The 27,373-nt window shown below is 47.7% G+C and overlaps 1 protein-coding gene across 1 annotated transcript; it reads right to left on the minus strand.

Moving 5' to 3' along the window:
- Positions 1-2,799: 2,799 nt before the first annotated feature.
- Positions 2,800-26,517, minus strand: LOC117670493 (uncharacterized). The gene is made up of 23 exons (XM_087877108.1): positions 26,490-26,517; positions 23,508-23,621; positions 23,276-23,416; positions 23,037-23,109; positions 21,803-21,903; positions 20,892-20,990; positions 19,257-19,331; positions 18,835-18,898; positions 18,045-18,145; positions 17,514-17,612; positions 17,250-17,316; positions 15,852-15,952; positions 14,771-14,834; positions 13,575-13,762; positions 12,890-12,961; positions 11,146-11,283; positions 10,002-10,100; positions 9,371-9,514; positions 7,926-8,069; positions 6,500-6,643; positions 5,735-5,836; positions 5,174-5,275; positions 2,800-3,951 (listed from the first exon to the last, which is right to left on the minus strand). The coding sequence occupies exons 1-23, from the start codon at positions 26,515-26,517 to the stop codon at positions 3,635-3,637; spliced, it is 2,577 nt and encodes an 858-aa protein (XP_087733234.1). The 3' UTR covers positions 2,800-3,634.
- Between the last annotated feature and the right edge of the window lie 856 nt (positions 26,518-27,373).

The raw sequence follows: 27,373 nt of genomic DNA on the forward strand, positions 1-27,373 counted from the left end.
CAGCTCTTGAGTTTAAAGGCTGAAGCTACGGATGAAGTGAGGCAGGCATGTGCTCAACTTATCAGAAATCAGATCAGCTAGCAACACTCTATGCAGCACGCTAAGGCTGAACGGGAAACAGGTTCCTTTTCTTTTGTGTAGTTTTGAGACATCTTTGGGTTTACACGGTTTGGATGTATTCTGCAAAACCGAAAATGAATTAATTCAGCAATGGGTTTAAAGCTGTGCGGAAATGATTTCACGATGGGTGAAAGATAATGGGTAACTGACTTTTTTTTTTTAAATCTTTTTAAAGTTAATGATGGTCCTTCATTTAAGAGAGAGTGACAGCTGCCCGGGCCCCAAAGAGCTTGTCATTCTGGACTGTCTCTCCACAATTATTTTGTCTTTCGAAAAAAGGTAGATTTGATCTTATGGACCTTGCAGAAGGTCGGCTGCCCAGATGCGCAAACTGAATCATTGTTTTGAATTTCTTGTGCTAATTAAGCTACAGTAGTGGCCAAAATTGTGGAAACCTTTGGGGAAAAGTGTATTTTTGAGGTTTGATGGCTAATAACACCACTTTTTGGGGGGGGGGGCGAGTTTCAAAATAATAATATTCTATTGCTGGAATGGCCTGGGAATAGCCCAATTGAAAATCTATGGAGCCGACTAAAGAAACTTGTTAGTCAGAAGCGACCCAGCAATAAAACCCAGTTAATAGAAGCCATCCTTCAATCTTGGTTTCACATGATAACAGCTGCAGAACTAAAAGACTTATTCACTCCATGGGAAGACATTGTAAGGCCGTAATTCATGCTAAAGGTTACCCAGCTAAGTATTAACTGACATGGTGATAATTTTTGTAATTGGTTTTTCTATGGTGATAATTTTTGTATTTCTCGGTTTTTCTACGTGTTTCACTTTTCTTCTTTATACTGTAATTACTATTGTGACCGCAAATCCTTCATAAAAGTTATTGCATTATGTTCTTGATTAAATTATCTTTCCATTGATATATAATTTTATGGCGCTAGTTTTAGAAAATACACTTTTCCCAAAAGGTTTCCACAATTTTGGCCACTACTGTAGCTCACAAGGACGAATGTGAATTTTAGGCTTTGGTGCATTTTTCACAAAATGCACCAAAGTTAAAAAAAAAAAATTAAGTCAACTTAAAATAGTTCACTTAGTGACTGAAGTTACAATAGCACTGAGAAAAAGTGACTTACGACCATTTTTCACACGCATGACCATTTTTTTTATTTTATTTTTTTTTTAATTTTGATTTATATGCTGCCCTTCTCCGGAGACTCAGGGCGGCTTACAATGTGCTAAGCAATAGCCTTCATCCTTTTTTTATATATTTATACAAAGTCAGCTTATTGCCCCCACAATCTGGGTCCTCATTTTACCTACCTTATGGAAGGCTGAGTCAACCTTGAGCCTGGCGAGATTCGAACCTGCAGTAATTGCAGGCAGCTGGTCTTAATAACAGGGTGCTTTAAACCACTGTACTACCAAGGCTCATTGCAGTTTCCCCATGGTCATGCGATTTCCATTTGGAGGCTTGACAACTGGGTCATATTTATGACGATTTATGAGAAAGTGAGATTCACTTAACAATGGAATTGCTAATTTAACAACTGCAGAGATTCACTTAACAAACGTGGAGAGAAAAATCGTAAAACGGGGCAAAAGTCATCAGTTCTTCATCAGTGACTTACATATTTTGGCCAAGAAATATAAAGCTTAAAAGAGCCCTCTTGTGCCTCTTCTTAACCATTACACTTAAGTACAATTCTTCCTGCCCGTCATTCCACCTGCTTGGGATGTCTGAAAGCTACGATCCAACAAACCTTTGGAAGATGCCAAGCTGGGGAACAGATGGTACTCATTCATAAACTGAGTAAGGTAAAGGTAAAGGTTCCCCTTGCGCATATGTGCTAGTCGTTCCTGACTCTAGGGGGCGGTGCTCAGCTCCGTTTCAAAGCCAAAGGATAGTGGGGAATGGAAAGATTTATATTCCTTGCAGACAGCCAGGAGTGGACTGCTGAGGGTTCGCAAGGGTTCGGGAGGCTCCGAACTGACAGGACAGGCAAGCGGCTGTTGGCCGGGATGGGGGGGCAGAGCCCCAAGCCCTACTAACAAAATACCTTTGCCGCCTCCCACCCCCTCTTCCACAGGGAGATGCCCTGGGAACCTCTACAGCCCCCCTCCCCCATCTTTTGTGGCTGGATCCCTCCCCCGCGCTGCTCTCAGCCGCCTCGGGAGGCTCCAAACTGACAGAGCCTCCCTCTGAACTGCAGCCCCCGCTCTACTCCCAAAGCCCCCGAATCCCTGCACCGATTGGCTGGCTTCGAACTGTCCTCTGTGCCCAAAAACCCAATGTGAACTGTAGTGCGACGATTGGGCCGCAGTGAAGGGACTTGGACGGAGGGGCCGTGGCCCAAAGTGCCGAGACGTAATAATGCGGAGGCAAAATCCTGGTGGAGAAACAGGTAGCACCAAGAGTTCGAGCCGAAAAGTCCTAGATCCGTATAGGGATATCCCCAGTGAACATTTCTTCCAACAATTGAAAAGCCAAATGTAATTTACTTAATAACCCAAAATGAAATAGACTATATCTTATTGTGCTCTATACACCTGGCCTTTATATTTCGTTTGAACCAATGTGTTTTTGTTTGGATTAACACCTGACTGATATGCAAACACATTTTTAGGAAGGTAATACTGGCCACCTAGAGTTGCTTCCAGGCAAGATGGGCACCATACAAATTTAATACATAAATAAATACCACTGAAACATAGAAAAACCCATTTCATTAGAATTCAAATCAATTTATTGTAAAGCTGCTAGTCAGAGTACAAATACTACTAGCTTATTGGGCTTATTTAGAGATTGGTGGAAACCTTATCTAAAAGCTTGAATCTGTCAATAAAGCTATGAATCTTACACAGATATGATTTTATGATTGGCTTATATTCTCCATCATTGCAAGCACATTATTATCATGTTTCAGAGTAGACTTTGAAAGAAGCCTTTGCTGGAAACCTTATCTAAAAGCTTAAATCTGTCAATAAAGCTATGAATCTCACACAGATATGATTTTATGATTGGCTTATATTCTCTATGATTACAAGCACATTATTATCATGTTTCAGAGTAGGCTTTGAAAACTTTGGTGAAACCTTATCTAAAAGCTTGAATCTATTCCCTTCCTGAAACGTACAGCCAGATCCTGCACGATAGACCTTTAATCGTGTATGATTTCTAACTGGGAAGGCATCTCTAAAGGAAGGGGAATAACGGTCCTAAAAACTTGGTAGTTCACATTAAAATTCAGTTCAATTTGTATTTCTCTTCAGGAAAAATTTCTGAGATGAATCATCTGCTACATAGCCAACAATGGTCAGATTTATATCAGAGAATCAAAAATGTATGTGGATAGGACAATTGGTCCCAAATCCAGAACTTCTAACAGGCCAGGAAAGGGTGACTACATCTGTTCAGTCTACCTTTATTCAGCTAGCTGATGCACATCTGCTAGAGGACAGCAAACAGTGATGTCATCCTGGTGCAAAGGTAGGGACTTCTATCTTTGCACCTTGATGACATCACCACTTGCTCCCATCCTAACAGAGGTGTCTCATTCTAACTTAAAGAGGATTCACTGAACATACAATGTCCAATATAAGTCACTTGGCGTTCCTTAACCACCCCTTGGAGGTCATTAGCAACATAGTCTTCCAACATTTCAACAAATCTCATTTTAAGGTTACTGTTCTCCTTGACTTTGTTTTTGAATTCGGTCATGTTCCTGAAGCCCATATTCTGAATAACAGGAGTAGTACGTTGGCGAAGCAGCATCTTCTGCTCATAAGACAATTTCCTGAGAAGCTGAGGAATGGACAGGATCGTTCGAGACTTTTTCCTGTCCCCAGCTGCAGCATCGCCACCAGCACCAGCTCCTAGAAAAACAGAACCAACAGTCTATCTTTCAACTCTCTGGCAAACCATCCTTGGACAATAGAAGCACTCTATTATTTGCAAATTCCAGCAGCAACTTTTCTAATGCACCTAAAAATCCAGCTTGGCAGCCCACGGCTCTGGGATATTTTTCAGCTACATTGTCCTCTTTTGCATCTTTTTAGTTTATCCATGTATCTTTTGTATGCCATTCCCTTTAGTTTCCCACTTTTTCTCTGCCTTCTATTCTCTACTGTGTATTCAGAAAATATTCAAGAGCTCAGCGGCCTCCATAATTCTCAAATGGAAGAAGTTTGGCAAAACCAGGACTCTCCCATGGGCTGGTCCTCTTCTCAAACTGAGCAATCAGGGGAGGAAGACCTTAATATGAGAGGAGACCAAGACCCCGATGGTCCCTCTGACTAGCTCCAGAGCTCCTGTGTGGAGATGGGAGAGACTTCCAGAAGGACAACCGTCACTGCAGCCCTCCACTGATCTGGGCTTTATGGCAGCGTGGATAGACGGGAGCCTCTCCTCAGTGCAAAAGACATGGAAGACTGCAGGGAGTTGGCAAAAGAAGCCCCCGTAGGACCATCAGGCTGCCAAGAACGAGATTTCTTTCTTTTTCTTTCTTTTCTTTCTTTCTCTTCCTTCCATCCTTCTTTCTTTCTTTCTCTTCCTCCCTTCCTTCCATCCTAACTTCTTTCCTTCCTTCCCTCCCTCCCTCCTTCTACTTCTCCTTTCTCTTCCCAGAATATTCTGCCTTTTTCTACTACAGCAGAGCTCGAAAGAATCAAGCCAAGAGTTGACAGAGATAAATATTTCTAGCACCCCACACACCCAAGATAATGGATTTTAAAGAGAAAAACAGAGCCAATCATCTCAGGGCTTCCCTGAGCCCTAGCCAGGTAGCATGGCCAATGGCCGGGGAACATGGGAGCTGTAGTCCATATCCCGGAGGACAGGCAAGGGCCACTTGTCAAAGTTGCCACATGAGCGTGGACTAGTGCCTTGGAATTCAAGCTGCCTGCCAGCTGGGGACCTCCCCCCCCCCATTCCCCTTTGGCCAGACCGGTTGCTCAGACGCGGCCGATCAACGGGGGCTGCGCTTGTTTTCCACACTCATGACCTGAGACGGAGGGCCGGCGGGAAGCGTGGGTGGATTTGGCCTGGCCTGACTGTGGCTGGGCTTGAGAAAACCAGTGTGTGAGTTGCACTGCTTACCATTTATTTTGCCTTGAGATTCTGACCTTCCAGCAACCGGAAAAGGCTCCTCATCAGATAGGGCACTGGCAAATTTGCTGACCAATTCCCTGGCAGTTGCTACTTTCAAGAAAGAAATACATGGAATGCAGCTGTTAATGCCCCATCTAAGAAAGCAGAGGGTGACTTATTCCACCTCTCAGCTGACAATGCAGACTGTGGCAGAGCAAAAGCCAGGAGGTCAGAGGAAGTCCCTGCAGAGCTCAGAGACAGGATGGTTGCAAGGCACACATCTGGGGGAGGCTGCAGTAAAATTTCTGCTGCACTCAACATTCCTGCCACATGCCACATGAGCGTGGACTAGTGCCTTGGAATTCAAGCTGCCTGCCAGCTGGGAACCTCCCCCCCTCCTATTCCCCTTTGGCCAGACCGGTTGCTCAGACGCGGCCGATCAACAGGGGCTGCGCTTGTTTTCCACACTCATGACCTGAGACGGAGGGCCGGCGGGAAGCGTGGGTGGATTTGGCCTGGCCTGACTGTGGCTGAACTTGAGAAAACCAGTGTGTGAGTTGCACTGCTTACCGTTTATTTTGCCTTGAGATTCTGACCTTCCAGCAACCGGAAAAGGCTCCTCATCAGATAGGGCACTGGCAATTTTGCTGACCAATTCCCTGGCAGTTGCTACTTTCAAGAAAGAAATACATGGAATGAAACTGTTAATCCCATCTAAGAAAGCAGAGGGTGACTTATTCCACCTCTCAGCTGACAATGCAGACTGTGGCAGAGCAAAAGCCAGGAGGTCAGAGGAAGTCCCTGCAGAGCTCAGGGACAGGTAGGTTGCAAGGCACACATCTGGGGGAGGCTGCAGTAAAATTTCTGCTGCACTCAACATTCCTGCCACATGCCACATGAGCATGGACTAGCGCCTTGGAATTCAAGCTGCCTGCCAGCTGGGAACCTCCCCCCCTCCTATTCCCCTTTGGCCGGACCGTTTGCCCAGACGCGGCCGATTAATGGGGGCTGCACTTGTTTTCCACACTCATGACCTGAGACGGAGGGCCGGCGGGAAGCGTGGGTGTATTTGGCCTGGCCTGGTCATGGCTGGACTTCCAAAAGGATCACATGGTGGAGGGCAGAGCTGCCTTTACCCCCTTTACCCCTCTTCAGCTTCTACCGGTGGGAGGGTGAGTGGGGAGGATTTTTTGCTGCCTCCAGCCCCCTCAGGGCAGAGGCAGATTGCAGCATGGGAACATGAAGGTATTTGTGAATGTGTCCAGTGTGCAGGCACAACCTCCCCTGTGTTTTTGCATTCCAGGAGAAAACCAGTGAGTGAGCTGCACTGCTTACCGTTCATTTTGCCTTGAGATTCTGGCCTTCCAGCAACCAAAAAAGGCTCCTCATCAGATACGGCACTGGCAATTTCGCTGAAGAATTTCATGGCCTCATGACTTACGTCACTGGCAATTTCGCTGCCGAATTTCATGACAAGTGCTACTTTCAAGAAAGAAAAGAAATACATGGAATGCAGCTGTTAATGTCCCATCTAAGAAAGCTGAGGGTGACTTATTCCACCTCTCAGCTGACAATGGATACTGTGGCAGAGCAAAAGCCAGGAGGTCAGAAGAACTGCCTGCAGAGCTCAGGGACAGGATGGTTGCAAGGCACACATCTGGGGGAGGCTGCTGTAAACTTTCTGCTGCATTGAACGTTCCTAAGAGTTCAGCGGCCTCCATAATTCTCAAATGGAAGAAGTTTGGCAAAACCAGGACTCTCCCATGGGCTGGTCCTCTGCTCAAACTGAGCAATCAGGGGAGGAAGACCTTAGTATGAGAGGAGACCAAGGCCCCGATGGTCCCTCTGACTAGCTCCAGAGCTCCTGTGTGGAGATGGGAGAGACTTCCAGAAGGACAACCGTCACTGCAGCCTTCCTTCTTTCTTTCTCTTCCTTCCATTCTTCCTTCCTACCTTCTTTCCTTCCTTCTTTCTTTCTCTTCCTTCCTTCCCACCTTCATTCTTTCTTTCTCCTCCTTCCTTCCTTCCAATCTTCCTTCCATCCTACCTTCTTTCCTTCCTTCCCTCCCTCCCTCTCTCCTTCGACTTCTCCTTTCTCTCCCCAGAATATTCTGTCTTTTTCTACTAAGCCTCAAGCCAAGAGTTGACAGAGATAAATATTTCTAGCACCCCACACACCCAAGATAATGGATTTTAAAGAGAAAAACAGAACCAGTCATTTCTGGGCTTCCTTGAGTTCTGGCTAGGGTAGCAGAGCCAATGGCTGGGGAACAGGGGAGCTGTAGTCCAAGTCCCGGAGGACAGGCAAGGGGCACTAGGCGAAGTTGGAGCATGCAGTGTGGACTAGATTAGAATTCAAGCTGCCTTCTGGCTGCGAAGCTGCTGTTCCCCCCCCCCCATTCCCCTTTAGGCAGCCTGTTTGCCCGGAAATGGCCGATCAACATGGGGCTGGCTTCCTTTCCAGGCTCAACCTGAGACGGAGATGCCAGATTTGGCCTGGCCTGGCTGTGGCTGGACTTCCGAAAGGAGCACATGGTGGATGGCAGAGCTGCCTTTACCCCCTTTACCCCTCTTCAGATTCTACCGGTGGGAGGGTGAGTGGGGGGGAATTTCTGCTGCCTCCAGCCAGCCCCCTCAGGGAAGAGGCAGATTGCAGCAAGGGAACATGAAGGTATTTGTGAATGTGTCCAGTGTGCAGGCACAACCTCCCCTGTGTTTTTGCATTCCAGGAGAAAACCAGTGTGCGAGCTGCACGGCTTACCGTTCATTTTGGCTTGAAATTCTGGCCTTCTAGGAACTGTAAAAGGGTCCTCATCAGATAGGGCACTGGGAAATTCGCTGGCCAATTCCCTGGCCTCATCCCATATGGCACTGGCAGTTTCGCTGCCGAATTTCAAGGCAGTTGCTACTTTCAAGAAAGAAAAGAAAGAAATACATGGAATGAAGCTGTTAATCCCATCTGTGGCAGAGCAAAAGCCAGGAGGTCAGAGGAACTGCCTGCAGAGCTCAGGGACAGGATGGTTGCAAGGCACACATCTGGGGGAGGCTGCTGTAAAATTTCTGCTGCACTGAACGTCCCTAAGAGCTCAGTGGCCTCCATAATTCTCAAATGGAAGAAGTTTGGCAAAACCAGGACTCTCCCATGGGCTGGTCCTCTGCTCAAACTGAGCAATCAGGGGAGGAAGACCTTAGTATGAGAGGAGACCAAGACCCCGATGGTCACTGTGACTAGCTCCAGAGCTCCTGTGTGGAGATGGGAGGGACCTCCAGAAGGACAACCGTCACTGCAGCCCTCCACTGATCTGGGCTTTATGGCAGCGTGGATAGACGGGAGCCTCTCCTCAGTGCAAAAGACATGGAAGCCTGCAGGGAGTTGGCAAAAGAAGCCCCCGTAGGACCCTCAGGCTGCCAAGAACAAGATTTCTTTCTTTTTTCTTTCTCTTCCTTCCTTCCTTCTTTCTTTCTTTCTCTTCCTCCCTTCCTTTCATCCTAACTTCTTTCCTTCCTTCCCTCCCTCCCTCCTTCTACTTCTCCTTTCTCTTCCCAAAATATTCTGCCTTTTTCTACTACAGCAGAACTTGGAAGCCTCAAGCCAAGAGTTGACAGAGATAAATATTTCTAGCACCCCACACAACCAAGATAATGGATTTTAAAGAGAAAAACAGAACGAATCATTTCTGGGCTTCCTTGAGTTCTGGCTAGGGTAGCAGGGCCAATGGCTGGGGAACAGGGGAGCTGTAGTCCAAGTCCCGGAGGACAGGCAAGGGGCACTAGGCGAAGTTGGAGCGTGAGGTACGGACTAGCTTACAATTCAAGCTGCCTTCTGGCTGCGAAGCTGCTGTCCCCCCCCCCCATTCCCCTTTAGGCAGCCTGTTTGCCCGGAAATGGCCGATCAACATGGGGCTGGCTTCCTTTCCAGGCTCAACCTGAGACGGAGATGCCAGATTTGGCCTGGCCTGGCTGTGGCTGGACTTCCGAAAGGAGCGCATGGTGGATGGCAGAGCTGCCTTTACCCCTCTTCAGATTCTACCGGTGGGAGGGTGAGTGGGGGGAATTTCTGCTGCCTCCAGCCAGCCCCCTCACGGAAGAGGCAGATTGCAACATGGGAACATGAAGGTATTTGTGAATGTGTCCAGTGTGCAGGCACAACCTCCCCTGTGTTTTTGCATTCCAGGAGAAAACAAGTGAGTGAGCTGCACTGCTTACCTTTTATTTTGCCTTGAGATTCTAACCTTCCAGCAACCGGAAAAGGCTTCTCATCAGATATGGCACTGGGAAATTCGCTGAAGAATTTCATGGCCTCATCACATATGGCACTGGCAGTTTCGTGGAAGAATTTCCTGGCAAGTTCTACTTCCAAGAAAGAAAAGAAAAGAAATGCATGGAATGCAGCTGTGAATGTCCCATCTAACAAAGCAGAGGGTGACTTATTCCTTAATTCATTTTAGTTTTTTATTAACTTTTGTACTATATGTGTTTTAAGTTTGGCTGTCCACCGCTCTGCGTCCCCCTGGGGAGAAGGGCGGTATATAAGTTGAATAATTGAATTAACCTGAGACGGAGATGCCAGATTTGGCCTGGCCTGGCTGTGGCTGGACTTCCGAAAGGAGTGCATGGTGGAGGGCAGAGCTGCCTTTACCCCCTTTACCCCTCCACAGATTCTACCGGTGGGAGGGTGAGTGGGGAGGATTTTTTGCTGCCTCCAGCCCCCTCAGGGCAGAGGTAGATTGCAGCATGGGAACATGAAGGTATTTCTGAATGTGTCCAGTGTGCAGGCACAACCTCCCTGTGTTTTTGCATTCCAGGAGAAAACCAGTGACTGAGCTGCACGGCTTACCGTTTATTTTGTCTTGAGATTCTGGCTTTCCAGCAACCTGAAAAGGCTCCTCATCAGATACGGCACTGGCAATTTTGCTGACCAATTTCATGGCAGTTGCTACTTTCAAGAAAGAAAAGAAAAGAAATACATGGAATGCAGCTGTTAATGTCCCATCTAAGAAAACAGAGGGTGACTTATTCCACCTCTCAGCTGACAATGCAGACTGTGGCAGAGCAAAAGCCAGGAGGTCAGAGGAAGTCCCTGCAGAGCTCAGGGACAGGATGGTTGCAAGGCACACATCTGGGGGAGGCTGCAGTAAAATTTCTGCTGCACTGAACGTTCCTAAGACCTCAGTGGCCTCCATAATTCTCAAATGGAAGAAGTTTGGCAAAACCAGGACTCTTCCATGGGCTGGTCCTCTGCTCAAACTGAGCAATCAGGGGAGGAAGACCTTAGTATGAGTGGTGACCAAGACCCCGATGGTCCCTCTGACTAGCTCCAGAGCTCCTGCGTGGAGATGGGACAGACTTCCAGAAGGACAACCGTCACTGCAGCCCTCCACTGATCTGGGCTTTATGGCAGCGTGGATAGACGGGAGCCTCTCCTCAGTGCAAAAGACATGAAAGACTGCAGGAAGTTGGCAAAAGAAGCCCCCGTAGGACCCTCAGGCTGCCAAAAACCATATCCCGGAGGACAGGCAAGGGCCACTTGTCAAAGTTGCCACATGAGGCGTGGACTAGAGCCTTGGAATTCAAGCTGCCTGCCAGCTGGGAACTCCCCTCCCCCCATTCCCCTTTGGCCGGACCGTTTGCCCAGACACGGCCGATCAACGGGGGCTGCGCTTGTTTTCCACACTCATGACCTGAGACGGAGGCATGGCAGGAAGCGTGGGTGGATTTGGCCTGGCCTGCTCGTGGCTGGACCACCGGAAGGATCGCATGGTGGAGGGCAGAGCTGCCTTTACCTCCTTTACCCCTCTTCAGATTCTCCCGGTGGGAGGGTGAGTGGGGGGGATTTCTGCTGCCTCAAGCCCCCTCAGGGCAGAGGCAGATTGCAGCATGGGAACATGAAGGTATTTGTGAATGTGTCCAGTGTGCAGGCACAACCTCCCCTGTGTTTTTGCATTCCAGGAGAAAACCAGTGAGTGAGCTGCACGGCTTACCGTTTATTTTGTCTTGGGATTCTGGTCTTCCAGCAACCAGTAAAGGCTTCCCAACTGCACTGACAAATTCTTTGAAGAATTTCATGGCCTCATTAGATAGGGCGCTGGCAATACTATTGATGAATTTCATGGCAAGTGCTACTTTCAAGAAAGAAAAGAAATACATGGAATGCAGCTGTTAATGTCCCGTCTAAGAAAGCAGAGGGTGACTTATTCCACCTCTCAGCTGACAATGCAGACTGTGGCAGAGCAAAAGCCAGGAGGTCAGAGGAAGTCCCTGCAGAGCTCAGGGACAGGATGATTGCAAGGCACACATCTGGGGGAGGCTGCTGTAAACTTTCTGCTGCACTGAACGTCCCTAAGAGCTCAGTGGCCTCCATAATTCTCAAGTGGAAGAAGTTTGGCAAAACCAGCACACAGCCGAAGCAACACAGGAGTGGCTTAGGGAGAACTCCGTGAATGTCCTAGAGTGGCCCAGCCAGAGCCCTGAATGGAAAACCCACTGAACATCTCTGGAGGGACCTGAAAATGGCTGTCCACCACGGTCACCATCCCACCTGACTGACCTTGAGAGGATTTCCAAGGAAGACTGTCAGGAAATCCCCCAATCCACCCACATCTAAAGAGTGGGGTGTTGGACTCAAACTGGATTTCTGGTGAGTTTTGGCAACTCATCCCCCAGCCAGGCACATTCTTCTTCCATTTTTAATTCCTACCTTTCATTTTCTTAGTATGCAGAGACAGTTGGACCTTCTTTCTTTCTTTCTTTTTTTCTTTCTTTCTTTCTCTTCCTTCCATCCTTCCTTCCTACCTTCTTTCTCTCCCTTCCTTCCTTCCTACCTTCTTTCCTTCCTCTTCCTTCCTTCCTATCTACTTTCTTTCTTTCTCTTCCTTCCTTCCATCCTTCCCTTTCTTTTTCTCTTCCTTCCTTCCTTCCTTTCTTTGCCTTCCCTCCTTCCTTCCTATCTTCTTTCTTTCTTTCTTTCTCTTCCTTCCTTCCTTCCTTCCTTCCCTCCCTCCATCCCTCCTTCTACTTCTCCTTTCTCTTCCCAAAATATTCTGTGTTTTTCTACTACAGCAGAGCTTGGAAGCCTCGAGCCAAGAGTTGACAAAGATAAATATTTCTAGCACCCCACACCCCCAAGATAACGGATTTTAAAGACAAAAACAGAGCCAGTCATCTCAGGGCTTCCCTGAGCCCAATTGCAGTATCATGGCCAATGGCCAGGGAACATGGGAGCTGTAGTCCATATCCCGGAGGCCAGGCAAGGGCCACTTGTCAAAGTTGCCACATGAGGTGCGGACTAGTGCCTTGGAATTCAAGCTGCCTGCCAGCTGGGAACCTCCCCCCCTCCTATTCCCCTTTGGCCAGACCGGTTCCCCAGATGTGGCCGATCAACGGGGGCTGCGTTTCTTTTCCACACTCATGACCTGAGACGGAGGGACGACGAGTAGCATGGAAGGGAAGCGTGGGTGGATTTGGCCTGGCCTGGTCGTGGCTGGACCTCTGGAAGGATCGCATCGTGGAGGGCAGAGCTGCTTTACCCCCTTTACCCCTCTTCAGATTCTACCGGTGGGAGGGTGAGTGGGGAGGATTTTTTGCTGCCTCCAGCCCCCTCAGGGCAGAGGCAGATTGCAGCATGGGAACATGAAGGTATTTGTGAATCTGTCCAATGTGCAGGCACAACCTCCCCTGTGTTTTTGCATTCCAGGAGAAAACCAGTGAGTGAGCTGCACGGCTTACCCTGTTTTTCAGGTGCAGCCTCCTGAGCACCTGGGGCACTGGCAGTTTTCTTCTCCAATTTCATGGCAGTTGCTACTTTCAAGAAAGAAAAGAAATACATGGAATGCAGCTGTTAATGCCCCATCTAAGAAAGCAGAGGGTGACTTATTCCACCTCTCAGCTGACAATGCAGACTGTGGCAGAGCAAAAGCCAGGAGGTCAGAGGAAGTCCCTGCAGAGGTCAGAGACAGGATGGTTGCAAGGCACACATCTGGGGGAGGCTGCTGTAAACTTTCTGCTGCACTGAACGTCCCTAAGAGCTTAGTGGCCTCCATAATTCTCAAATGGAAGAAGTTTGGCAAAACCAGGACTCTCCCATGGGCTGGTCCTCTGCTCAAACTGAGCAATCAGGGGAGGAAGACCTTAGTATGAGAGGAGACCAAGACCCCGATGGTCCCTCTGACTAGCTCCAGAGCTCCTGCGTGGAGATGGGAGAGACTTCCAGAAGGACAACCGTCACTGCAGCCCTCCACTGATCTGGGCTTTATGGCAGCATTATATATAGCAGAATATAGATGCATTCATTAACCCCATGGCTCTCTCCCGATCATTAATATGTGCCCCCCCATCACATTTAAACCTACAATTAGGGGGGCCAAAACTTCCCAGCCAGCACTTTTCTACATATCTGAAGCCATACATTTACCAAAGGAGGAGACAAATGTTCTTGCCGTTACAGCTACCAGTCCAACTCCCAGGACAGCAGCAACTCTAATCAGGGCTGTCTTCAGTAATTCCTTTCTTCTAGATGTTGTAACAGCAACACCAATTTTTTCCCTTCTAGAAATATTGGTTTCGTGCAGCATCTCTTCTTCCACAGACAGGTTTTCGGTCCTGAAACAATTGTAAAAGAGCCCCAATGCAGATCTTGTTTTTCCTCTCACAGACAGAGTTTACAGCAACTTGCCTCACTATTATCTCATACAAGAACAGTAATTCATGCACGTCCACAAAGACGCACAAATACATCTAAACAGTGCGATGTTGGACTCAAACTGGATTTGTGGTGAGTTTCGACAACTCAGCCAGGCATATTCTTCTTCCATTTTCAATTTCTACCTTTCATCATTTTCTTAATATGCAGAGACAGTTGGATCTTCCTTCCTTCCTTCCTTCCTCACTCACTCACTCGCTCACTCTCCTTCTCCCTTTCTCTTCCCAGAATATTCTGCCTTTTTTTACTACAGCAGTGCTTGGAAGCCTTGAGCCGAGAGTTGACAGAGAAAAATATTTCTAGCACCCCAAACACCCAAGATAACGGACTTTAAAGAGAAAAAGAGAGCCAGTCATTTCAGGGCTTCCCTGAGCCGTAGCTTCGGTAGCCTGGGAATATGGGAGTTGTAGTCCAACTCCCAAAGGACATGCAAGGGGCACTTGGCCAAGTTGCTGCCTTGGAATTCAAGCTGCCGGCCAGCTGTGAAGCTGCTTTCCCCCCACACCCACATTCCCTTTGGGGCAGCCAATTTGCCAAATCCTGGCCTATCAATGGGGGCTGCGCTTGCTTTCCATGCTCGCAACCTTAGACGGAGACTCTGCGAGCCGAATCGAAGGGCTGGTGGGAAGTGAGGATGATTTGGCCTGGTTGGGCCATCGCTGGACCTCCGAAAGGAGCACATGGTGGAGAGCAGAGCTGCCTTTAACCCCATTTAACCCTCTTCAAATTCTGCCGGTGGGAGGGTGAGTGGGGGGGATTTCTGCTGCCTCCAGCCAGCCCCCTCGGGCAGAGGCAGATTGCAACACGGGTACATGAAGGTATTTGTGAATGTATCTGGCATGCAGGCACCACCTCCCCTCTGTTTTTGCATTCCAGGAGAAAACCAGTGCATGAGCTGCACCGCTTACCACTCTGTTTCGGCGTAATTTTCATCAAGCGACAAATCATGATCCCATGTGTCACTGGCATCTTCTACTTTCAAGAAAGAAAAGAAATACATGGAATGCAGCTGTTAATGTCCCGTCTAGGAAAGCAGAGGGTGACTTATTCCACCTCTCAGCTGACAATGCAGACTGTGGCAGAGCAAAAGCCAGGAGGTCAGAGGAAGTCCCTGCAGAGCTCAGAGACAGGATGGTTGCAAGGCACACATCTGGGGGAGACTACAGTAAAATTTCTGCTGCACTGAAGGTTCCTAAGAGCTCAGTGGCCTCCATAATTCTCAAATGGAAGAAGTTTGGCAAAACCAGGACTCTCCCATGGGCTGGTCCTCTTCTCAAACTGAGCAATCAGGGGAGGAAGACCTTAATATGAGAGGAGACCAAGACCCCAATGGTCCCTCTGACTAGCTCCAGAGCTTCTGTGTGGAGATGGGAGGGACCTCCAGAAGGACAACCGTCACTGCAGCCCTCCACTGATCTGGGCTTTATGGCAGCGTGGATAGACGGGAGCCTCTCCTCAGTGCAAAAGACATGGAAGCCTGCAGGGAGTTGGCAAAAGAAGCCCCCGTAGGACCCCCAGGCTGCCAAGAACCAGATTCCCTGCTCTGATGAAACCACGGTTGAACTCTTCAGCCTCTTTCTGAGCATGATGTCTGAGGAAACCAGGCACCACTCATCGTCTGCCCAATTCCCTCCCAACAATGAAGGAGGGTGGAGGGTCGCAGCGTCATGCTGTGGAGGGGAGCTCTTCAGCAGCAGGGACTGGGAGCCTGGTCAGGATGGAGGGGAAGCTGAACGGATCCAAGAACAGGGATATCCCCAATGAAAACCTGTTCCACAGCGCTCAGGGCCTCCGACTGGGCTGAAGGTTCAATTCCCAACATGACAACAACCCTAAGCACACAGCCGAAGCAACACAGGAGTGGCTTAGGGAGAACTCCGTGAATGTCCTAGAGTGGCCCAGCCAGAGCCCTGACTTGAAACCCACTGAACATCTCTGGGGGGATCTGAAAATGGCTGTCCACCACGGTCACCATCCCACCTGACTGACCTTGAGAGGATTTCCAAGGAAGACTGGAAGAAAAGTCATTCTGATTTGTAAACATATCGGTGAGGATCTGCATCGTGTCTTCCACAGACAGGTTTTCGGTCCTGAAACAATTATAAAAGAGCTCCAATGCAGATTTTTTTTTTAATTTGATTTATATGCCACCCTTCTCCGGAGACTCAGGGCGGCTTATAATGCGTTAAGCAATAGCCTTCATCCTTTTGTATATTTATACAAAGTCAGCTTATTGCCCCCACAAACTGGGTCCTCATTTCACCTACCTTAGAAAGGATGGAAGGCTGAGTCAACCTTGAGCCTTGGCGAGATTCGAACCAGCAGAAATTGCAGGCAGCTGTGTTAATAACAGGGTGCGTAGACCACTGTACTATCAAGGCTCTTCAAGATACTATCAAGATCTTGTTTTTCCTCTCACAGAGTTCACAGCAACTTGCCTCACTATTATCTCATACAAGAACAGTAATTCATGCACGTCCACAAAGACGCACAAATACATCTAAACAGTGCGATGTTGGACTCAAACTGGATTTGTGGTGAGTTTCGACAACTCAGCCAGGCATATTCTTCTTCCATTTTCAATTTCTACCTTTCATCATTTTCTTAATATGCAGAGACAGTTGGATCTTCCTTCCTTCCTTCCTTCCCCTCTCCCTCCCTCCTTCTTCCTTTCTTCCTCCCTCTCTCCCTCATTCCTTTCTTCCTTCCTTCCTTGCCCTATGTCTTCTTCCTTCCTCCCTCCCTCCTCAAGCCAAGAGTTGACAGAGAAACATATTTCTAGCGCCACAAGCGTCCAGGATAACGGATTTTAAAGAGAAAAAGAGAGCCAGTCATTTCAGGGCTTCCCTGAGCCGTAGCTTCGGTAGCCTGGGAATATGGCAGTTGTAGTCCAACTCCCAAAGGACATGCAAGGGGCACTTGGCGAATTTGTTGCCTTGGAATTGAAGCTGCCGGCCAGCTGTGAAGCTGCTTTCCCCCCACACCCACATTCCCCTTCGGGCAGCCAATTTGCCAAATCCTGGCCTATCAATGGGGGCTGCGCTTGCTTTCCATGCTCGCAACCTTAGACGGAGACTCTGCGAGCAGCATCGAAGGGCTGGTGGGAAGTGAGGCTGATTTGGCCTGGTTGGGCCATCGCTGGACCTCCAAAAGGAGCACATGGTGGAGAGCAGAGCTGCCTTTAACCCCATTTAACCCTCTTCAAATTCTGCCAGTGGGAGGAGGATTGGGGGGGATTTCTGCTGCCTCCAGCCAGCCCCCTCGGGCAGAGGCAGATTGTAACACGGGTACATGAAGGTATTTGTGAATGTATCTGGCATGCAGGCACCACCTCCCCTCTGTTTTTGCATTCCAGGAGAAAACCAGTGCATGAGCTGCACCGCTTACCACTCTGTTTTGGTGTGATTTTCATCAAGCGACGAATCATGATCCCGTGTGTCACTGGCAGTTGCTACTTTCAAGAAAGAAAAGAAAGAAATACATGGAATGCAGCTGTTAATGTCCCATCTAAGAAAGCAGAGGGTGACTTATTCCACCTCTCAGCTGACAATGCTACTGAAGGTTTTTGTGAATGTGTCCGGTGTGAAGACACCTTCTTCCTTGTGTTTTTGCATTCCAGGAGAAAACCAGTGAGTGAGCTGCCCTGCTTACCCTGTGCTTCAGGTGCAGTTTCAGCCTTTGCAGCAACCGACAAAGCCTCCTGAGCACCTGGGGCACTGGCAGTTTTCTTCTCCAATTCCCTGGCAGTTGCTACTTTCAAGAAAGAAAAGAAAGAAATACATGGAATGCAGCTGTTAATGTCCCGTCTAAGAAAGCAGAGGGTGACTTATTCCACCTCTCAGCTGACAATGCAGACTGTGGCAGAGCAAAAGCCAGGAGATCAAAGGAAGTCCCTGCAGAGCTCAGAGACAGGATGGTTGCAAGGCACACATCTGGGGGAGGCTGCTGTAAACTTTCTGCTGCACTGAACGTTCCTAAGAGCTCAGTGGCCTCCATAATTCTCAAGTGGAAGAAGTTTGGCAAAACCAGCACACAGCCGAAGCAACACAGGAGTGGCTTAGGGAGAACTCCGTGAATGTCCTAGAGTGGCCCAGCCAGAGCCCTGAATGGAAAACCCACTGAACATCTCTGGAGGGACCTGAAAATGGCTGTCCACCATGGTCACCATCCCACCTGACTGACCTTGAGAGGATTTCCAAGGAAGACTGGAAGAAAAGTCATTCAGATTTGAAAACATATCGGTGAGGATCTGCGTCATGTCTTCCACAGACAGGTTTTCGGTCCTGAAACAATTGTAAAAGAGCCCCAATGCAGATCTTGTTTTTCCTCTCATAGACAGAGTTTACAGCAACTTGCCTTACTATTATCTCATACAAGAACAGTAATTCATGCACGTCCACAAAGACACACAAATACATCTAAACAGTGCGATGTTGGACTCAAACTGGATTTGTGGTGTGTTTCGACAACTCAGCCAGGCATATTCTTCCATTTTCAATTTCTACCTTTCATCATTTTCTTAATATGCAGAGACAGTTGGATCTTCCTTCCTTCCTTCCTTCCCCTCTCCCTCCCTCCTCTCCTCCCTCCTCCTTCCTCCAAATCCTGGCCTATCAATGGGGGCTGCGCTTGCTTTCCATGCTTGCAATCTTAGACGGAGACTCTGCGAGCCGCATCGAAGGGCTGGTGGGAAGTGAGGCTGATTTGGCCTGGTTGGGCCATCGCTGGACCTCCGAAAGGAGCACATGGTGGAGAGCAGAGCTGCCTTTAACCCCATTTAACCCTCTTCAAATTCTGCCAGTGGGAGGAGGATTGGGGGGATTTCTGCTGCCTCCAGCCAGCCCCCTCGGGCAGAGGCAGATTGCAACACGGGTACATGAAGGTATTTGTGAATGTATCTGGCATGCAGGCACCACCTCCCCTCTGTTTTTGCATTCCAGGAGAAAACCAGTGCATGAGCTGCACCGCTTACCACTCTGTTTCGGCGTAATTTTCATCAAGCGACGAATCATGATCCCGTGTGTCACTGGCATCTTCTACTTTCAAGAAGGAAAAGAAAGAAATACATGGAATGCAGCTGTTAATGTCCCGTCTAAGAAAGCAGAGGGTGACTTATTCCACCTCTCAGCTGACAATGCTACTGTGGCAGAGCAAAAGCCAGGATGTCAGAGGAAGTCCCTGCAGAGCTGCCTTTACCCCCTTTACCCCTCTTCAGATTCTACCGGTGGGAGGGTGAGTGGGGGGGATTTCTGCTGCCTCCAGCCCTCTTAGGGAAGAGGCAGATGGCAGCATGGGAACATGAAGGTATTTGTGAATGTGTCCAGTGTGCAGGCACAACCTCCCCTGTGTTTTTGCATTCCAGGAGAAAACCAGTGAGTGAGCTGCACTGCTTACCCTGTGTTTCAGGTGCAGCCTCCTGAGCACCTGGGGCACTGGCAGTTTTCTTCTCCAATTCCCTGGCAGTTGCTACTTTCAAGAAAGAAATTCATGGAATGCAGCTGTTAATGTCCCGTCTAAGAAAGCAGAGGGTGACTTATTCCACCTCTCAGCTGACAATGCAGACTGTGGCAGAGCAAAAGCCAGGAGGTCAGAGGAAGTCCCTGCAGAGCTCAGAGACAGGATGGTTGCAAGGCACACATCTGGGGGAGGCTGCTGTAAACTTTCTGCTGCACTGAACGTTCCTAAGAGCTCAGTGGCCTCCATAATTCTCAAATGGAAGAAGTTTGGCAAAACCAGCACACAGCCGAAGCAACACAGGAGTGGCTTAGGGAGAACTCCGTGAATGTCCTTGAGTGGCCTAGCCAGAGCCCTGACTTGAAACCCACTGAACATCTCTGCAGGGACCTGAAAATGGCTGTCCACCACGGTCACCATCCCACCTGACTGACCTTGAGAGGATTTCCAAGGAAGACTGTCAGGAAATCCCCCAATCCACCCACATCTAAACAGTGGGGTGTTGGACTCAAACTGGATTTCCTGTGAGTTTTGGCAACTCATCACCCAGCCAGGCACATTCTTCTTCCATTTTAAATTCCTACCTTTCATCATTTTCTTAGTATGCAGAGATAGTTGGACCTACCTATCTACCTTCCTTCTTTCTTTCTTTCTTTCTTTCTTTCTTTCTTTCTTTCTTTCTTTCTTTCTCTTTCTTTCTCTTCCTTCCTTCCATCCTTCCTTCTTTCTTTCTCTTCCTTCCATTCTTCCTTCCTACCTTCTTTCCTTCCTTCTTTCTTTCTCTTCCTTCCTTCCTTCCCTTTCTTTCTTTCTCTTCCTTCCTTCCTTCCTACCTTCATTCTTTCTTTCTCCTCCTTCCTTCCTTCCATCCTTCCTTCTATCCTACCTCCCTCCCTCCCTCCCTCTACTTCTCCTTTCTCTTCCCAGAATATTCTCTTTTTCTACTACAGCAGAGCTTGGAAGCCTCAAGCCAAGAGTTGACAGAGAAAAATATTTCTAGCACCCCACACACCCAAGATAACGGATTTTAAAGAGAAAAACAGAACCAGTCATCTCAGGGCTTCCCTGAGCCCTAGCTAGGTAGCATGGCCAATGGCTGGGGAACATGGGAGCTGTAGTCCATATCCCGGAGGATAGGAAAGGGCCTTGGAATTCAAGCTGCCTGCCAGCTAGGAAACCCCCCCCCCATTTCCTTTGGCCAGACCGTTTACCCAGACGTGGCTGATCAACGGGGGCTGCGCTTGTTTTCCACACTCATGACCTGAGACGGAGGGACGACGAGTAGCGTGGAAGGGAAGCGTGGGTGAATTTGGCCTGGCCTGGCTGTGGCTGGACTTCCGAAAGGAGCGCATGGTGGAGGGCAGAGCTGCCTTTACCCCCTTTACCCCTCTTCAGATTCTACCGGTGGGAGGGTGAGTGGGGGGGAATTTCTGCTGCCTCCAGCCCCCTCAGGGCAGAGACAGATTGCAGCATGGGAACATGAAGGTATTTGTGAATGTGTCCGGTGTGAAGACACCTTCTTCCTTGTGCTTTTGCATTCCAGTAGAAAACCAGTGAGTGAGCTGCCCTGCTTACCCTGTGCTTCAGGTGCAGTTTCAGCCTTTGCAGCAACCGACAAAGCCTCCTGAGCACCTGGGGCACTGGCAGTTTTCTTCTCCAATTCCCTGGCAGTTGCTACTTTCAAGAAGGAAAAGAAAGAAATACATGGAATGCAGCTGTTAATGCCCCGTCTAAGAAAGCAGAGGGTGACTAATTCCACCTCTCAGCTGACAATGCAGACTGCGGCAGAGCAAAAGCCAGGAGGTCAGAGGAACTCCCTGCAGAGCTCAGAGACAGGAGCTCAGAGGCATTGCAAGGCACACATCTGGGGGAGGCTACAGTAAACGGACCTCGGGCCTCGGACTGGGCTAAAGGTTCACTTTCCAACATGACAACAACCCTAAGCACACAGCCGAAGCAACACAGGAGTGGCTTAGGGAGAACTCCGTGAATGTCCTAGAGTGGCCCAGCCAGAGCCCTGACTTGAAACCCATTGAACATCTCTGGAGGGACCTGAAAATGGCTGTCCACCACGGTCACCATCCCACCTGACTTAGCTTGAGAGGATTTCCATGGAAGACTGGCAGGAAATCCCCCAATCCAGGGGTGCAAAGCTTGTCGTGTCAAACCCAAAACAGACTCAAGGCTGTAATTGTTGAAGGTTCAACAAAGTATACACTTGGTATGTTGGTACGCTGTCCCTTTATACTCTTGCATCATAATAAAGATATGATTTTAATCTGAAGGTGGTTTCGATATAAGATGAATATAAATGCATTCATTAAAAGCCATTAACCCCATGGCTCCCTTATCATCATTACTATGTGCCCCCCATCACATTTAAACCTATAATTTGGGGAGCCCCAAAACTTCCCAGAGGGCACTTTCCCATATATTCAAAGCCATAAATTTACCAAGAAATGAGCCAGGTTTGCGTCCCATTTTACCTTTCTTGTCAGCTGCCCTGGAAAAAATTTCTCCAAGCAGGATCGTGCTGAGGAATCCCTTTAGTGTAACTGGTTGAGCAGCAGCTTCCTCTTTTGCAATTCTAGAAATATCAGTGAAGACCTGCATCTTTTTTTTTTCCGTCAGAGACATTTTTGGTCCAATTGTACAATTGTCAAAGAGCCCCAATGCAGATTTTGTTTTTCCTCTCACAGGCAGAGTTTACAGCAACTTGCAATTACTGCTCTTGTATGTTATCTCATACAAGAACAGTAATTCACGCACACACAAAGGCACAACAATGCATCTAAACAGTGAGCTGTTGGACTCAAACTGGATTTGTGGTGTCTTTTGGCAACTCAGCCAGCCACATTCTTCTTCCACTTTCAATTTCAAGGTTTCATCATTTTCTTAGTACGCAGTTAGACCTCCCTCCCTCCCTTCCTCCCTTCTTCCTTCCTTCCTCACACTCTCCTTCCTTCCTCCCTTCTCCCTTCCTCCTCTCCTCCCTCCCTTCTTCCTCTCTCCTTCCTTCCTTTTTTCCTTCCTTCCTTCCTTGTCCTCTCCCTTCTCCCTCCCTCCTTCCCTCCCTCCTCGAGCCAAGAGTTGACAAAGAAACATATTTCTAGCGCCTCAAACATCCGGGATTAGGGTTTTTGAAGAGAAAAAGAGACCCAGTCATTTCGGGGCTTCCCTGAGCCGTAGCTACGGTAGCCTGGGAATATGGGAGTTGTAGTCCAACTCCCAAAGGACATGCAAGGGGCACTTGGCGAAGTTGCTGCCTTGGAATTCAAGATGTCTGTCGGCTGGGAAGCTCGTCCCCCCCCCCTCAATTCCCCTTCGGGCAGCCTGTTTGTCCAGACTCGGCCGATCAACGGGGGCTGCGCTTGCTTTCCAAGCTCGCGATTTGAGACGGAGCCGCCGCCGGGAGCCGCGTGGATTTGGCTTGGCCACGGCTGGACCTCCCAAAGGAGCGCCTGATGGAGGGCAGAGCTGCCTTTACCCCCTCTTTACCCCTCTTCAGATTCTACCGGTAGGAGGGTGAATTGGGGGAGGGGGGGAGGGATTTCTTCTGCCTCCAGCCCCAGATTGCCCAGGATGCCTGCGAAGAGCGCTGCCGGGCTGCGCCTTCTAAATCCGCTTTTTTTTTTCCCTGGAAGCCAAGCGCCTTGCGTTTTTGTGAATCTGTCCGGCGTGCAGGCACAACTTCCCCTGTGCGTGAGCTGCACTGCTTACCTGTATGGTTCTTCTGCAGTTTGCCAGTCCGGGACTGTCCAGGGATTTTCCCTTTGATATGGCCTGGCAGTTGCTACTTTCAGGAAAGAAAAGAAAAGGAAAAAAAAAAGATCTCAATACATGGAACGAAGCTGTTAAACGCATCTAAAGAAAACAAGAGGCAAGAGTTGACAAAGGAACATATTTTTAGCGCCCCAAACATCCGGGATTAGGGCTTTTAAAGAGAAAAAGAGTTCCACCTTCATTTCCAGGCCGATCAGGATTCTCATAAATCACTCTGTCCCTTGCGACAGGATCAGTTTGAGTATCCTGCACTTCCACCTCCAGAACGTCTGCGTATGAATCCTGGGGATTTTGAAACGGAGTTGCCATGGCAGTTGCTACTTTCAGGAAAGAAAAGGGGGGAAAAATAAAAATCAACACACTGAATGAAGCTGTTAAACTCATCTAAGACAAAGTTGCTTATCTCACCTTTTGGTCCTTCAGCTCTTGCTCCTTCCAGCGACAGCCTCAATGTGGAGCCGAGATCGGGAGAGGATCCCAATAGAAGGCTACCCTTGTCTGGCGCTTTCACTTTCGCTTTTGCTTTGCAGAGGCAACAACAGGATGTTAGGCAATAAATGAGGTAATACTGAAAGCTGAGGGAAGGGGAGTCTGCTCTAATGTTTCAGGTAAGAGGTTTTAATATGTTTGAGAGACAAACTGTAGCAGTTTATTTCAGTAATTAATTGTAAAGATTAATAGCCTTGATAGTACAGGGGTTTAGTGCACCCTGTTATTAACACAGCTGCCTGCAATTTCTGCAGGTTCGAATCTCTCCAAGGCTCAAGGTTGACTCAGCCTTCCATCCTTTCTAAGGTAGGTGAAATGAGGACCCAGTTTGTGGGGGCAATAAGCTGACTTTGTATAAAATATACAAAAGAATGAAGGCTATTGCTTAACGTATTGTAAGCCGCCCTGAGTCTCCGGAGAAGGGCGGCATATAAATCAAATTAAAAAAAAAAAATAGCGCCACCCATCTTACTGTTGGCTAAAACTGCAAGCACAGCATTGCTGGGGGCAGCACCTCTGTTCCTGGTGCTGATATGGCACATCTGACAGGGAAGCCAAAGGTGCTTTTTTCAGGACTGGACTTTTGTTTCTTTCTTTTAAGACGTTTCACTTCTCATCAAAGCAGGTTCTTCAGCTCTGACAGGATGGTGGGGAATGGAAGGATTTATATTCCTTACAGACAGCTGATCATTTGCATCCTTTTTAGAGAGTCATTGAGGCCACTTGGAGTTTTATCTGTGTCCTCAGGGTAACCTGAGTGCTGCTCCTGGTTCCTGTAGTATGCAATTTTTTCCTCTGGAAATCCATTCCTACTCCCACCCCATTCCAAGGGTCTTCATCCCAAATTGTATAGCTAAAAGTCTGTAGAGATTCTCAGTCATCCAGGTCTTGGTCGTGCCAAGGTTGCTTTTTTCAGGAGGCAACTGGACTTCTGAAGCTGAGCTGAAGAAGCTTCTTGGATGAGAAGCGAAACATCTTCAAAAAAAACCCCAAAGAAGTCCAGTTGCCTCCTTGGAAAAAAAAAAAAGCACTTTTGGGACAACCATGACCTGGATGACTGAGAATCTCTACAGACATCTGATAGGGAAGTTACCACCTTAAGCAGCCATGGAGCTAAATGCTGTGAAGTTTCCGAAAGTTGACAAATGCCAGGTTTCTAAACAGATCCTTTGGTTTCATTGGCAGGGCGCTCTACCTGTTATGGAGGAATGAGATTTGACTGAAATGAGATCAATTAACTTCCATCAGGGAAATTGACATTAAGTGTATCGGCAGCTGCAAGCCTATTATGGACTTTTTTGCCCATCAGGAGTTCAATCCCGATCAGCTCAACGTTGACTCAGCCTTCCATCCTTCCGAGATTGGTAAAATGAGGACCCAGATTGTTGGAGGCAATAGGCTGACTCTGTACCACATAGAGAGGGCTGTAAAGCACTGTAAAGTGGTATATGAGTCTAAGTGCTATTGCTAAATGCTACTCTCTGTCTTACATGTCAGGTACCCTCCCACCAGGGGTGAAATCTACTTACCTTCCCTACCAGTTCGGAAGTGCATGGGCCATCGTCACATCCGATTTTTGACCCTCTATGCATGTGCAAAGCCTTCTGTGCATGTGCAGAGGATCAAAAACTGATTACTTCCTGGTTAAAACCAGAAAGTAACGACGTCTGGTCAGGTGGGCGGAGCCTCATGCTGTCGCCGTTACTGGTTCGCCGAACCACGCACATCCGCCGCTACCAGTTTGTGCAAGCCAGACAGAACTGGCAGGATTTCACCACTGCCCTCCACCCTCACAAACTACATCCAAGAAGTAAGAACTGAAGGTTTTTCTCAATCCTCAACAGAAAAAAAGAATCTGCAAGCGATAGCATTCAATCTTCAATCTCTCCTACCCTGATGCATGTTTATTCAGAACAAAATCAAATGTCATTCCCTGACTTTAACACAGAAGTTGGGCAAGATTGTAAAATCAACACATGGAATAAGGTTTTTGTTGTTCTCTCGCTAAATGAAGAGACATTGAAAATGTCATGGAAAATAATCAGAAACATAAGACTTTTGTTGGTTTTCTTCTGCTGCAATAAATGTGTTAACAGTAACAACTGCTGCTGTGTGTACCACAACACAAACAACCAAAGGTTACACCAAGACATAAATAGGTTCAGGAATTACAGGAAATCCCCTGAAATGTCAGCAAATGAAACTCGGTGTGAATCGAAACAGCAGATTAAAAAAAATCGATATACATTTTTTTTTAAAGGGGAACCTTTACCTTTAATTATAAGAATGACAAAAAGAGAAAATACAAAACAGCAGACGTTCTATTAACTATACAACTTAAATTTACATTAGGCTGGGTTCATGCTACACACTAAACCATAGAGGTTGTTAATTGATATACAAATTTTAACTACTCTGTTTAAGGTTGGTCCTCATCTAGTCCAACCTTCTGCTTTAGCAGAACATATCATTTCAGGCAAATGGTTATCCAGTCTGTTCTTTAAAACCTCCAGTGTTTTACCACCCACAACTTCTGAAGCCAAGCTGTTCCACTGGTTAATTGTCCTCACCATCAGTAAATTTCTCCTCAGTTCTAGATTGCTTCTCTCCTCGATTAGTTTTCATCCATTGCTTCTTGTTCTGCCTTCAGGTGCTTTGGAGAACAGGCTGACCCTCTCTTCTTTGGGGCAGCCCCTCAAATATTGGAACACTGTTATGTCGTTCCTAGTCCTTCTTTTCACTAGACTCGACGTATCCAATTCCTGCAACTGTTTTTCCTATGTTTTAGGAATGATGCTTAAGACATTTGGAAGGCCATTCCCCCACTGAATGCAGACTTGCAACTTACCTCCTGGTACAATGGACTTTAGATAAGATAAAGATACACAATTATTAACTTACCAACCTTGTCACGATGCTTGCTCTCCATTGTACAAAAAGTATTGATTGTGCAAACACGCTACCATTCTCCCTTAGTTGCAGCTTTGAAATCCTTTTCAAAACCGCCTTTCACAGCAATTCCCTTGTTCCTACTGCCAAATTTATCTACAAGGCTACCAACCTCACCTAATGCCCTCTTAATCAGTTTTCAGCGTTTACATTGTCCCATCGTATCTGTCTTTCTGGAAGATGTCTTCCCATGCCTCAATTTCTTGTGTGAGACAATGCGAAAGACAATTTTTCATTGCTCGATTTCTATGAACAGGTAGTCCTTGACTTACGACCACAATTGAGCCCCAAATTTATGTCGCTCGGTGAAACATTTGCTAAGTGAATTTTGCTCCATTGTACAGCCTTTCTTGGCACAGTTGTTAAATTAGTAACACGGTTGTTAAGTGAATCTGGGTTCCCAACCTTGACTTTGCTTGTCAGAAGGTCGCAAAAGCGGATCACATGACCCCGGGACACTGCAACCGTCATAAATATGAGTCAGCTGTCAAGCTTCTGAGTTTTGATCACGTGACCATGGGGATGCTGCAATGGTCGTTCAATGAAAATGGTCAGTAAATAAACTGTTGTAAGTCGAGGCCTAGCTGTATTTTCATTTGGTTTTTTTTAAAAAAACCCCAAACTGTAAAACCTGAATGTTTTCAAAGAGCCTTGATAGTACAGTGGTTTAGTGCACCCTGTTATTAACACAGCTGCCTGCAATTACTGCAGGTTCGAATCTCGCCAAGGCTCAAGGTTGACTCAGCCTTCCATCCTTTCTAAGGTAGGTGAAATGAGGACCCAGTTTGTGGGGGCAATAAGCTGACTTTGTATAAATATACAAAAGGATGAAGGCT

Source organism: Pantherophis guttatus, chromosome 11 (assembly GCF_059756535.1).
Source record: "Pantherophis guttatus breed Tessera chromosome 11, ASM5975653v1, whole genome shotgun sequence".
Classification (NCBI taxonomy): Eukaryota; Metazoa; Chordata; class Lepidosauria; order Squamata; family Colubridae; genus Pantherophis; species Pantherophis guttatus.